At 41.7% G+C, this 14845-nt stretch overlaps 2 protein-coding genes across 2 annotated transcripts in view; one reads left to right on the forward strand and one right to left on the reverse strand.

Moving 5' to 3' along the window:
- Window positions 1-815, forward strand: part of spg11 (SPG11 vesicle trafficking associated, spatacsin) — a 190141-nt gene extending 189326 nt beyond the window's left edge. The window contains exon 40 of the mRNA XM_073032676.1: window positions 324-815. Within this exon, the coding sequence (XP_072888777.1) occupies window positions 324-504 (181 nt within the window). The 3' untranslated portion in view covers window positions 505-815. The remainder of the gene's footprint in view (window positions 1-323) is intronic.
- Window positions 816-3000: 2185 nt separating this feature from the next.
- The window catches only part of eif3ja (eukaryotic translation initiation factor 3, subunit Ja), a 34124-nt gene continuing 22279 nt past the window's right edge, over window positions 3001-14845 (reverse strand). The window contains exons 6-8 of the mRNA XM_073032677.1: window positions 9254-9418; window positions 8463-8536; window positions 3001-3348 (exon numbers count right to left, since the gene is read on the reverse strand). Of these exons, the coding sequence (XP_072888778.1) occupies window positions 3232-3348; window positions 8463-8536; window positions 9254-9418 (356 nt within the window). The 3' untranslated portion in view covers window positions 3001-3231. The remainder of the gene's footprint in view (window positions 3349-8462; window positions 8537-9253; window positions 9419-14845) is intronic.

The following is a 14845-nucleotide window of genomic DNA, read 5'->3' on the forward strand; positions in this document are numbered from 1 at the left end:
TTACCCAAAGAATCCAGACCTACCAACATTGTTTTCTTAACTACTTTTTTTCATTTCAGGGCTCATGCATCCACAATCATTATTGAATAAATAAAACTGCGGCCCATTGTCTTAGCTTGTGCATTTAAAGGCTGTTTTTACACGTCTGTGCTGATTCCTAGATCAGAGATTAAAAATAAGATTGATTAAGCCAAACTAAAAATTCATTGGGCTACAGGAAGTTTTGTCTTGAAGGCAGTAGAGAGAGAACCCAGACAATAAATAAAGGATTTCCTTGTGCAGGATTGGAAATTCTTACAAAGTTTTTTTTTTAATACTTCCAGATTTAAACAACATAAGGGAGATGCCGGAGCAAGTCAGAACCTAAAGCGGTTACTTCAGTACTGTGAGGATGTCTACCTGTTTTACAAAATGGCTTACGAGCACAATTTCACAGACGTAGCAAACAAGCTTCTTAAAGAACCCCAGACGAGATGTTATCTGAAAGACAGCATTGCCAGCTAGCTATTTGTACTCTTAAACGTTTGTGTTGAAGCTCAATACATGTAAAAAATGTAATTATGTATATAGGTTTGGCTTTCACTATTTCTCAGTGGATGTTTAGTGAGGACCCAGTGTATAATAAGTAAAGCTGCTACTGGAAACAGCAGTTGAGCAAAGTGCAGTACAGGCTGGGTTCCTCAGTGGTATTAAAGTGACTACCATGTATTTAACCTTAAACAATTGTGAATTTAAGTCCAAGCCAGAACATGACACTAGCACCAAATACACTGGGTGAAACCAAAAATATGAATAAAACATTGTATTCTTTCTAACATTCTCTGTTGTGCACATCATTTCACTGGTTTGCACCATCTCAGGCTATGAACAATTGCACAGAATACCTAGAAATGGCATCTCCCAGCTTCCAGCATTTGGCCACATTTCAGAATGTGTGCCTTAAGATTAGTTGTCTGCATGGCAAAATACAAACTTCACACATTAGTACCATCTCACCTACACATATCTAGGCAGGCACAATGCATGATTTCATGGGGATTGAATCATCTGCTAAAAAATGGAGGTTCAGATGCACCAATGAAAGTTGATGAGCAAAAGGTAGACCTGCAGGGGGAAGTTTGTGCAACAGTGCTGCCAAAACTTTCCACAGCTGATAACCACTCAGGTGGGTGAAGGGTCAAGTATGCCTGCTGGTATCAGCAGTTCAATATGAAACCTTGAAGAAACGTGTTTCAGTCTGCATTGTCACCATGTGTCCTCCTAGAGGTAAATAATTTGCAGTTAAAAACCCAGATATCAGGCACAACTATTTGAATTTGCACAGGAGTGAAGCCCCAGATGAGAACAGCAGTTCCCTTTCAATCAGAAACAACTGCGACAACAGATGGGAACATGCAACCTCTAAAGCACAACCAGCTTTGTTTCACATTTTCTGAAGGCCATGAAAAACAATGCAGGAAATAATTAATACTCATTTATTATCCCAAAACATAGCAAATGTCCAATTATGTTCACATGTAGTTATGCCTTCCCAACTAATCAGCAACAGATGAGGTTAATATAAAAATAAATTACTCATCTGTTGTGCTGATCAATAGACTGTAAGAAATTGTGTTTTGTAAAATAAATTTGGGAAGGGTAGAGAGATGGACAGTACAAGAGCTATTCCTAAAAGCTATTAAGACCACAAATACACAATCACCAACTAAAATAATTCTGTGGGGACTTGAAAAATAATGCATTATTTCCCATACTATGAAATTACATTGGGTTGCAAAAGCACCTCATGATCAATGCAAAATTTAGGTAAAGTGCAGTTAAAATTAATAAACTGAACATACACTGCACTGGTGCCACTTCACAAGCATTTCCAACCCATTACGGAGGACTGGTCGGGGGTTACAATGAGTAAGCAGCACGTGCCTTATTTAACTACACACAAGGAAGTTAATTCCAAAACTCTCGAGTGGGGTATGTAAAATGAAGACCACTACTTCTGCCTGCACATTCTCACTGAAGTTTCTGCATTCGGTTCCATTACTGGAAGAGTACTTCTTCACTGCGGCCCACCCTTTCCCCCTTCACTAGCGTCCTTGATTCAAAACCTCTTTTCAAGGGCAACTTCCACACAGAAGGCTTTCAACAAATGGTTTAAAACAAAATGCCAGGTCTCTGATAGGACTAGTCAAATAGGCAGCATTCAAGACTCACTGTGTTTCTCCGACTTGCCTAAAGCCAAAGACTTCAAAAAGTATAATCCTGTTTAGAAAAACAAGTGGCATCAATCCAGTCTGCCAATCCTCCCCAAGCTAAGCCAGTGAAGTGGTAGTCAATGTGACAAGATTTTGCCCACAACAGCATCCATGAAGTGACGACACCAATCCCAAAGGATGAATTCTCCTCCAACCACAGAATAATTTATCCCTGTTTAGGGGCATGGGCTTCTGCTGTCCTCTCACAAATTCAGGACATCCCAGGGTACTTTATGGCCAGTGAGGTACGCTGTGTGCTTGACCACTGTTGTTTTAATGCAGGAATGTGGCAACCAGGCTGAACACGACAAGTTCCTACTCACAGCGACAAGATCATCTACTTTAAAATGATCAAGGGAAGAGTAAATGGAGAAGTTATTTTCTTTACGTCTTCAGTTTCCCAAAGGTGCAGCCATAAAATGGGCAACATCATAGGAAGGTCACATGGCTCCTCCCCATCAGCCCAATTCAGAGAGAACACTTAAGGCATGTTCTCTTAAGGCAGACCGACCCAAAAGCCACAACGTCAAGGAAAATCAGGATCTCTAGTTAGATTGTTTCAGAGAAGAAAAGCTGGCAAAATGCATGAAATTTTAAAAATAGTAATTCGACTCTGCAATTCTACAGTATCACAATAAACGTGATTATTACGTCAGCTCAGGTCACAATAGAGAGGCCGAGTCATACACTCCAAGGCTCCAGATTTTTTTTTCAAATATATAGCTCTCTTCCCCACCCCACCCACCCCAAATCCATGCAGGTATGTTCTCCACAGTGCTACCTGAATGTTGTCACTGACTGCAACAATGCATAATTATGGTACCAGCAATAAAATCTGCTGATATTACCATGGGGTGTCCAGTGTCCTAGCTAGTCCCATAACAATGCAAGGGTTCTGTGCAGCTCAGGGACAAACCAGCAGCAGAAGGTAGTCTACAAAAAAAAACATGCTGGAAGAAGCCTGGTCACGAGGACGCGATCACATGAAGTCGTCGTACTCCTGCGTGTAATCATAGTCATCAAGATCATCCTTCAGATTTGCCTTAAATCCACCCGCAAGCACAGGCGCCTTTTTCTTCTTTTTGCCTTTGTTTTGCTAAAGGGTGTGAAGAAAAATAAAGTCAGATTTGGGAGATTTGAGAAAAACATAGAACAGTATATCACAGTACAGGCCCTTTGGCCCACCACACTGTGCTGACCTTTTAACCTACTCTAAGATCAATCTAACCCTTCTCTCCTACAGAGCCCTCCATTTTTCTATCATACATGTGCCCAGCTAAGTGTTTCAAATGCCCCTAATGTATCTATCACTGTCCCTAGCAGCGCGTTCCATGCACTCACCACTCTGTGTACATAAAGAAACTGCCTGACACCCCCACCCATACATTCTTCCAATCACCTTAAAATTATGCACCCTTGTACTAGACATTTCTGCTCTGGGAAAAAGTCTAGCTTTATCTCAATCCACTCTATCTATGTCTCTTATCATCTTGTACACCTCTATCAAAGTCACCTCTTACCTTCCTTCATTACAAAGAGAAAAACCTGAGCTCAGTCAACCTATCTTTTTACTTAAATATAGTAACTCATAAACACAAGAGATTCTGCAGATGCTGGAAATCCAGAGAAACATACACAAAATTGCTGAAGAACTCAGTAGCTCATCCATCCAGATGAAAGATCTCAGCCTGAAACACTGACTGTTATTCCCTCCATAGATGCTGCAAACCTGCTGAGTTCCACTAGCATTTTGTGTGTAGACTTGCTTGTACCAACAAGGGTCTTCATAAGACTAGTATCAAAGAACTAACACCAAACCCAAGGACAGATGCTCGAAGAATGAAGCAAATTTTACAGGACATTTCAAACGAGGTGATAAGGAGCAGGAATGGGATTTCAGATCTAGGGACTCAATGGACAGCACTGAAAGAGAGCCAAGGAAAATCCACATACACAAGAGGGCAGAACAAAAGCAGCACAAGAGTCAGTGTCAATGCTCTCACAAAATAATTTCCACTACATTTTAAGTGTTCCTCCTTCTAACAGCCTCATTAGAATTAGGGGATTTTATGCAAACCAGCATTTTGCAGAGGATCAATTACTTACAGGTTTTTAGCAAAAGCCACAGGGCTTATATTTAGGGTGAAAGAGATTTCACAGGGTTACAAGGAAGACTAATTTCACCCAGAAAAGTAGTTGAAATCTCAACACACTGCCTGAGTAGAGATACAAGTAAGTCCTCTAACAACAAAGAAGTATCTGGAGAACTTCCTGCATCACTAAGGCATGGGTTTCAGGCCAAGTACATAGAAATGGGTTAAGTACAGATTGGTACTTGATCAGCACACACAATGTGGGCTGAAGGGCCGGCATCCAAGCTAAATTTCTCTCTCTAGGAAGCTAACATTGCATTGTGAAACAATGTACACATATGTCCACCTGTGGACCATATTTACTCAGCACTGCTTGCTCCCACTGACATTTCACCCATTTTAATTCCCAGCTTCTGGCCCTGAGGATGTTTCACCTCAATTCTTTTGTAATGTAATGTGATGTGATGCTCTATGCCCCCACAAAAAAAGATGACAAAGAGCGTTGGTGCCAAAACACAGCCTTACTGATGGGGATTGGGTCAGACAGGTCGTTGTGTTTAACCTGACCGCTTTGGCCCTCATGGAGCTCCTGCAGGATGGTGAGGAGTTTCAGGGGGACAGCCGAGCTTCAAAAGAATTTTCCAGAGACCATAGCAGCTGGCTGTATCAAAGCCCTTGGTCAGCTCAACGACCAGTCCCAAGTTCTGTCAGGACACTTCTGTCTCTGGCACAGGATAAAGATCATGCCAGATATGCTTCTGTTCATTCTGAATTCGCACTGACTCTCTGTGACGTTGCCTTCAGCAAGAGTAGAAATGAATCTACCCAAGAGAATTCTGCAAGGATCTTCCCAGCAGTGGACAGCAGGGTAACACCTCTGTAGTTTGAGCAAGCTGGTATCTCCCCCTTGTTCAGGGAGAAACAATTAAAGTTATTTCAGACTGAGCCTTTCTCCTGACAGAGCATGAACAGTTTGTGATTTAATTCAGGAGAATGTTTCCACCCATTTTGTATGCTTCCACTGGGATCCCATCAATGCCTGGGGCTTTATGGCTTTTCAGCTTGGAAAAGCAACTTTGACCTCATCCAGAGTTGGCTGGGGATCACTTCAACGGATGCTTCTTGTACTTGACAATTATCCCCGAAAAGGTTCTTGTAGTGCTCTGTCCATCACTTTGTGATGGTTTCCTTGTCTATCAGCAGGATCAGCACAGAGGGCTCAGGTGTTGCTGGTGTCTGCATAGTGCTGCATTCATTCTGCTACAGCAGTCCACCAATCAATTTGCATCTGTCTCAGTTTGGCTTGGAGGGTACTGCCTACTGTATTGTGTCTTGGCCGCATGGTTATCGGGTCTAAACAGCACCACGATGGGAGGAACGTTTCTTCTGGAGGTTTCAGATCTCAGCGTTGGTTTCATCAAACAGTCCTTGTTTCTTCTTGAGCATGATGCTATGGGAAGCAATAGAGACCACCTCGGAGACCATCTACATTGGGTTCCACACTTATGGAAATATCTTCATCCTCCGCCACCTTCTCGCCAGAACAAAAATCATGCAAGAGCCCATTCTTGAGCTACTATATGCAGACTGTGCTCTTCTCACACACACAGGACACGCTACAGGCTGCTGCACTCAGCTTGCCAAGGCTGCAAGGGTTGTCGAGTTAATGGTCAGTCTAAAGAAAACAATGATCCTTCATCAGAAGAACCCTCTTGGCGTTTACAACCCACCCTGGATAACCATGACGACCACCCTCTTACCACGATTCAGCAGTTCACCTACCTAGGCATTTCTAACGATGCTATGGTAGTAAGGGACGTTGACAATCGACTCGCCAAAACTAGGAGTGCTTTTGAGCGCCTCCAGAAACGTGTGTGGAAGAACCACCAGTTGTGTCTGTCCACAAAAATCTAGGTGTACAGGGTGGCCATTGTCACAACACTGCTATACAGCTCCGAAGCCAGGGTCTTGTACCACAAGCAAATCCAGTTGCTGAAGTGCTTCCATCAGCATTGCCTGTGCTCCATCATGAGTATCAGCTGGCAAGATCGTGTTTCCAACAATGAGGTCCTGGAGAAGGCTCAACGTCCAAGCATTGAAGCCATTCTGCTGGTCAGGCCACGTGTCTCGCATGAACAACCTCAGGTTACTAAAAGCAGTACTCTGTGGAGAACTCTCTCAGGGCAAGAGAGATCGTGGTATCTTATGCAAAAGAAACAAAGACCAACTTATGCAGCAGCTCTCTCAGGCAAATATCGAGGTCAGTGAGTGGCAGCCGCCAGCTTGTGACAGAGACTGCTGGAGAACACTAATCCACGAAGCAGCCAAGAATTTTGAGGAATCAGAAGAGCGACTGCTGAAGAGAACAGGAGACACAGGAAGGATCCTACTACCCAAGCACCCACATCCCAGCTATTCTGGTGTCCCTACTGTTCCAGAATTCGCCTTTACAGTCTCCAACGATTGTGACTTTGCTCTTGAAGTCTCTTTATCCCTCCTGATCTTTGCAAGCGAAGAACCAGCCATGATCAACACCATGCCCCCACACTTACAACCTCATTTCCAAACTGTTGGGTAATATTTTATCTTCTACCAACCCTCCAAACCCACAAGAATGCCATAAAAGGATGACAGCTTTAGGATGCAGTGCACAACTCAATCTCTTCTGAATGAACAAATCTGTATCAAACTGAGCAAGCTTAGCTTTAAATACTGTAAAGCTAAAAGGTAGTTCCAAAATGGAGATAAATTCATGTGATCCTATTTACCCTTTCTGGAGCAGGAGGATTTAGACATATTGCTTCAACAGTACCACTGGAAAATCATAATGCAGGGTCCTGAATGCCAACAGGTTATCATGCAAGTCATATCATTACTTGTTTAAACACTCAGTACTTATACTAAGGATTTCCTGGCCAGGTTGGGCAACCTAATAATCCATTTTGACAATTTCTTGTGCAATCCCAGAAAATCAGCACTCCACTGAGACTTCAATGTCCTCTAAGGGAACTGAATTGAGAAAAAACAATGCTTAGCTTTCTCGTAGGGTGGGAAGTACTTTAATCTTTGAATTTTAAGTTTTTAATGGTCTGATTTATGTATTAAGTTTTGATCAGCATTCACTGTTGAGTACTAAGTACAGGAGTTGTCTAAGACGTTGGTAAGGTGTAATTTGGAGTATTCTGTTGGTCACAGGAACGATATCAATAAAACTGGGAGAGTGCAGAGTGATTTACAAGGATTTTGCCAGGACTTAAGGACCTGAGTTAAGGGGAAAGGCTGAACAGGTTGGGACTTTATTCCCGGAATGTAGGAGAATGAGGGGAGATTTGATAGAGATATAAAATTTATGGAACAGTATACATAGGGTAAATGCAAGCAGGCTTTTTCCACTGACGTCGTGGGAGACTAGAACTAGAGGTCACAGGTTCAGGATGAAAGGTGAAATGTTTAAGGGGAACATGAGGGGAAACTTCTTGGCGAGTGTGGAACGAGCTGTCAGCACGTGGTGGATACAGATTCAATTACAACATTTAAGATAGTTTGGATAAGTACATGGATGAGGAAGGTATGGAGGGCTATGGACCAGGTGTGGGTCAAAGGGACTAGGCAGAATCATAACTCGGCACAGAGTAGATAAGCCAAATAGCCTGTTTGAGCTGTAGCGCTCTGTGAATCTATATATGTCAGACATATAAGACATATTGAAAGCTGTAAGAGTGGAGAAGAGTGTTAACCAGCGGCCTTGCTGATGAGCTGTTTGCAGTAAGAAAGTTGAGGATGCAGGGTAAATGTAGATGAAGTGATTTAATTACCATCTACTGAAGTCGAGTGAAAAGATGTTGTGAGGTAGTAACTTAACATCTCCTCCAGAGACAACACTCCTTCCACATCAGCCAGAACTTGATTATCTGGTTTTTGAAGTGGAACCTTTACCCTGAACTCCCTTAGTGGTGACTGTACTGGACAACAAGTCAAAACATATATGCCCCTTAACTGTGACCCAAATGTTCTGAAGTAATTTATAACCCCCATCTCTGACTTAAAACCTAAAAATAACATTTTCTTAGCTCTGATTAGGGGTGGGGAAAATGGAGAGAACACAGTATTTCCTTACCTTTTCCTGTTTCAGCTTTTCACTATAAAGTGTCGTCAAAGAGCTGTTCAATTTTTTCAAGTCATCAGCTTCCACTGAAAAATAAAAATCACAGAGCTTCAGCAAACACCAGAGAAACACATGGATCCAGCAACATTTCAATGTTATAACCAAAAGTACTACAAGGGCGATCAATCAAAGTAATATCTACCCATCTAATATCTATACATTTATTTAGAGATACAGTGCAGAATACACCTTTCTGGCCCAGTGAGCCACACCACCCAGCAATCCATCTATTTAACCTGAGCCTAATTGCAGGACAATTTACAATGACCAAATAATCTACTAACCCCTATGTCTTTGGAATGTGGGAGGAAACCCATGCAGTCACGGGGAAAACATACAAACTTCTTTCAGACATTGCCGGAACTCCACTCCGAACTCTGAGCTGTAATGGCATCGTGCTAACTGCTATGCTACCGTGGTACCCTGGAATCCATCAAGCAGGTGCTATGGGATACTGGGTGAAATCCAGTTCCTCAACGATAAAACACAACAGCTGACCCTTCTTTGTTCCAATGATGGCACTTTGTCAATATAGTCCCAAACAGAATAACATTACCCAATTTGAATCCTAAATGAGGTTTAAGACCAAAATTACCCTGGAGGCAGATCATTTTGGTCATATTGAATTTCAATGTTTGAATCTGGAAAACTAAAGAGGTCTTCATTAGAAGACACAGCATTGTTACTAGCATCTGGAAATGCTCAAAATATACAAACTAGCAAAACAATCTGAATCAACTTACATGAAATGCTAATATCTCTGAGTAATGTTTCCAAGAAGTCCACATAATATAGAGACTTTTCAAACTGTGTGATCTTTTCTTTCAAGAGCTTTCCAAATTCTGCAAAGTCTTCTCTAGTAGACGGGCACATGGAGTCAATTCCAAACTGTGTTACATTGTTCATGCCTGATGAGGGAAGGTAATATGAAACAGCATTTATTTTCATTTGGACAGATCTTGAAATTCCAGTCCCTCCCTCAAGTAAGAAATCAAAGTGTAAAAGCTTAAACAACACACTTATTATTCAACCCCCCCCACCCAATCAGGAAAGGAAATGAGACCAAGGCCATCACAGGTTCATAGAATCCTAAAATATGGTACACTCAAATGTTTATTTACAGAGTACAGCATCAACTAGGCAAAGTCTCAAAAACAGCAACTAAATTATAAACCAATGTGATGTTTCTGCAGCTCGCTGATGAATAAATATTGGCCAGAACAAATTCAAAGCAATGCAAGATCATGCTAAGAGGCATAGATTAAGCAGGCAGCCTGAGGTTTTTATCCCAGGGCTGAAATGGCTAATAACAAAGGGGCATCATTTTAAAGTGTTTTGGTGAGAACAACTCGGGGGGGGGGGGGGGGGGGGGGGAAGGAGAGAGAAAGACATCAAAGATAGCTTTTTTCTTAAAAAGTGAGTGATGGGTGTGTTGAACATGTTGCCAGGGTGGTGGTCGAGGCAGATACATTAGGAACATTTAAGAGACTCTTAGATAGGCACATGGATAATACAAAAATGGAGGGCTATGCAAGATAAACGAGTTAGATCTTGGAGTAAGTTAAAGGGTTGGCACAACACTGAGAGTCGAAGGGTTTGTACTGTGCTGTACTGTTCTATCTGTCAACATAAAATTTCAACATCAGCTTTATACAAAGATATTGTACCAAATCGCTCGGAAGATGATGATTCAACTTCAGGACAAAGTCTACTCATTAAATGACCTGTTGGAGATGATTTGATTTGATGCCATGCATGTTAATACTTTCAGCAACACCAATATTTGCTTTCAGTAAGATTCTTATAGTCAGCAGAAATTACAAGGACAGCAAATCCCTATCAAAGCTTAGTGATAGAGTCATAGATACCTGTAGCACCAAAACAGGCTTGTCAGCCCATCTAGTCCACGCTGAACCATTCAACCTGCCTACTCCCATCGACCTACACCAGGACCATTGACCTCCATACTCCCTACCATCTATATACCTCCAAACTTTCCTTAAACATTGAAATCGAGCTTGCACGCACCACTTATGCTGGCAGCTTGCTCCACACTCACTACCCCCCCTCATGTTCCCCTTAAACATTTCATCTTTCACCCTTAACCCATGACCTCTGGTTAGTCTCACCCAACCCGAGTAGAAAAAGCCTGCTTGCATTTACCCTATCTGAACTCTCAAAATTTTGTACACCTCTGTCTAATCTCCCCTCAATCTTCTATGTTCCAGGGAATAATGTTCTAACTTATTCAATCTTTCCTTATAACTCAGCTGCTCCTTGTAATTTTTTCTGTACCCTTTCATGTTGTGCTGACTTTTTAACCTACTCTAAGATCAATCTAACCCCTTCTTTCACATAACCCTCCACTTGTTCTTTCATTCAAAAGTGGAGCTTGCATGAATCAGTTGTAGATTGACCACAAGCAATTCACATCAGCCAGTGATGGCCTATAATGTGACTGGACACAGTGAACATGACCCCAGTCAGAAATATGCTGGGCCCTTATTTCAGCCACAAAATACTTTACAATATTGGCATTCCTACCCAGCCACCTGCTCTCCTGTCATGCCCATTACACACCATGCACATATTTCCTGCCACAACAATTTTGTTAATCTTTTCATCATATAAAACCTTATTACAAACTACAGTGGATTACAGTTAATTGGGACACATTGGGACCAACTAAGCGGATGCCCCAATTAACTGAAGTTCCATGGAAATAGTTAAAAAGGTATAAAAAAAACAAACTAAGTAACAAATTATGTATTTAAATGAAACAAAGAACAAATTGGAACACTACCATTATTTCTACAGTACTACAAAATGGTGTATTCATTCCTAATAGTTATCGATGGAGGCAGTTATCCAGTGTATGCAATGAACAAAATCAGCATAGACACCTAGTGCAGATAATGCACTGCCTTCATATGCCTTAGACAACTGCAACTTCCAAATCTTCATTTTCATTGCAATATTCAAGATGACTGCCGTTACCTTCAAATACTTTGCATTTTCTAACTTGCTGAAGCAGTGAAATCATATCAATTTCACTCCCAGCAGTTTCCGGCATCTCCAAGCCTGAATGCTTGAGACTGCATGGAGCAAAACAGTTCAGAATTGTCTTACTGCTTATTTCTCACCAACTATCAGCGACAAAAATCGCTGCTTTTTGAACACAAACACACACAACTGACAATATTTCAAAAACTGTTCATTCTAAGTATGTAACAGTGTAGCATATAACGGCCACACAAGTGCACGCAACTAAAGCTAGCTAGAATATGTTTGGCAACTTTCCTGCCCAAATTAAGAGGCGTCTTGTCCCAAATAAACGAAGAGAATCCTGGCAATTTTCTTGATTGGTTTTTGTTTTTTAAGAGTTGCCCAAAACAAGCAGCTGCCCTGATCAACCAGTGGCCCAATAAACAGGAATCTTTTAAATGCCTTCTAAATCTTGTTATTGTGGCATTATTTATATATGAGTTGATGCAGCAGCGGCAAGAGGACCCAGACTTACCCTGTGTGTGACAAGGACATTTCACAGCCCAAGGTGGCTGTCAGATCACAGTCTGCAGCACGTCTCCACTAGGCACTCTGCAGACCTTACTCTTACACTCCTCTCTGCTCAGTTCCCAAGCACTTTTACAATAAATTTGTAATTAATGGATTTTTATATAACGAAAGGATGAAGGAAAATTGTCATAGCAGAGAAAAAGCTGTGTGGTTTGTAATTGTCATGACAGGATAGGAAGTGGCTGAGCAGGAATGCCAATATTGGGAAGTATTTTGAGGCTAAAACAAGGAGCCAGCATATTTCTGGATCCTGTTCACTGTATGTCCAGTCACGCTACTGGCCTTCACTGGCTGGACATGAGCTTCTTGTGATGCATCTACAACTGATTCATAGAAAGTTCCACTTTGATCCACTATCCCCGAAGCACTAGCAGATTTCATCACTTCACCTTTAACAGCCATGACTTCACTTGGTGAAACCCTGGAAAATTTCAGACCCAACACTTCTAGGCTTTTCAGGTTTTACACTGGTCCACCAATTGTAATGAGCAGCAAAGAACCCGAGGAAGGGATCAAATCACCACATGGAGCTGTCAAGTCCATGATACATTTAATACAGTGTTTACCTTGGGTCACTTAAACTCAACAGTGAAACAAAGAATGTCTTACATAAACTTTACATTAAAAAAGTTCTCTTTCGGTGGAGGTTCTTTATTTTAAGACCAGTTTTACCCTGAGCACCCATAACATTGCAGAGTAGAACTAACCAATACTTCCTTCCTAAAGCAGAACGTAATTCTCCGTGGTTCTCCCCTAGGCTTCTCTCAGCCGGTGACTATTCACAGAAGAGCTCAGCATGGGAAATAATGGCACAAACTCACAGGCTACAGCACAAACAAATTTTTTAAAAAATCCTCCCACATGCAGTCCAAAGTATGAGCAAAACCAGCTCAGAGGGAGATCTGAGTGCAGCCAGCATTAAGATTGGAATTAATTGATGACATGAGTCAGTTACCCAATACAATGTGGCTCACTTTCTTTCAGAATTAGCCAAAGTTCAAAATACTGGAAAATTTGAAGTGTTTCAGGAACCTAAAGCCCACTGAATTACAAAGAAGAGAGTTTATTTCAATAACTAATCTGTTTCCCATTATTCCTTCCAGCTTATTTAAGAGGTTCCTTGTTATTGCTGCTAGGGATCAAGGACTGCGAACCTTTAAGCGGCTTTATGCAAAAAGCACACTTTGCTCCCAATTCCTAACAAAATGCTGCCAAATTACTAAAAGGTCACATATCACAATACCCCCTGCAATGGCCTGGGCTCAATTCCTGATGTGCAAAACATGCTTAATTTTCTTACATCTGTCTGGAAATTGACACTTAAATCTTGAAGTAAGAAAATGTAATTTTCCCAATGCCCTCGTTTAATATCATAGGAAAGCTTACCAGTCTTTTTCATCCAAACTAACTTAGCAGAGTATTAAAAGCTAAGGCAGGTACACTAGGGCCACTTAAGAAACTTTGCGGCACTTGAATGAAAGAATAATGGAGGGCTACGTGGGAAGCAACACACACAAAATGTTGGGAGGAACTCAGCAGGCCAGGTAACATCTATAGAAGAGTTAACAGTCAATGGTTTAGGGTGAGAACCTTCATCAGGACTACGTGGGAGAGATGGGTTAGATTGATCTTGGAAATTCGGAGCCACACACAAAGTGCTGGAGGAACTCAATACGTCAGGCAGCATCTATGGAGGGGAATAAACAATTAATGCCTGAAACATCGACTGTTTATTCCCCTCCATAGATGCTGCCTGATTTGCCATGGTTCTCCAGCATTTCATATGTGCTACTCAATATAATCCCTCAACCAACTGCCAAACTGGTCTAATCTCTAATTTCCAATCTGGAAATTGGAGATCTATTTGGGGCAATGGAATTACACAGAGTATGTATTAAGTTCAGCACAACTTTGTAGGCTGAAGGGCCTGACTGTGCTGTAGTATTCTACATTCTATGCTTTAAGTCTTACCACCTACTCACTTTCAAACTCGAAGACCCCTTGTTTTAGAGCACACTTACTTCCATTGACTCCAACTACCTCACAACTCAAAGCCATTCTAATTCAAACCTGCTTACACATCCTTCCAGCATTAGGGGATGAAGATGAAAAATGATCTGGTGTTGAGGACCAGTAGTGAAAGATTGGATAGGTTAGGACTTTATTCCCTGGAGCATAAGGAGAATAAGGGGAGATTAGATAGAGGTACATAGAATTAAGAGCATAGATAGGGTTTCCCCTTTGAGGCTGGATGAGACTAGAACTAGAGGTTATCGGTTAGGGGTGAAAAGTGCTATGTTTAAGGGCAACCTGAGGAGATGATCTTCACTTAAGAGCATGAGAGAGTGTGCAACAATCTGCCAGCAGAAGTGATGGATGTGGGCTTGATTTTAACATTTAAAAGAAATTTGGGTAAGTACATGGATGGGAAGGGTATGGAGGGCTACGGGGTGCGTGCAGGTCGATGGGACGTGTCTGAATGGCCAAAGGGTCTGTTTCTATGCTGTACAGTTCTATTTCTACATGACCAGTTGCCAGTACGTTTCACCCTGGTAGTACTGTCCACTCCAATCATGTCATGTGCTAGGGACTCCATCTCATGCGTCATCTCCAACCTGTTAACCCTCACAACAATGTCATTAATGAGAAGTTCTATGCTCCAGAAGCCGCTCTGTCCATTGATTTTTCTAGTGCGTACACACACCATTAGCAACAAACAACAGGATAGGAGTAATTCTTGAGCATCAAGCAGCATCTAC

The sequence above is a fragment of the Hemitrygon akajei genome, chromosome 30, assembly GCF_048418815.1.
Source record: "Hemitrygon akajei chromosome 30, sHemAka1.3, whole genome shotgun sequence".
Classification (NCBI taxonomy): Eukaryota; Metazoa; Chordata; class Chondrichthyes; order Myliobatiformes; family Dasyatidae; genus Hemitrygon; species Hemitrygon akajei.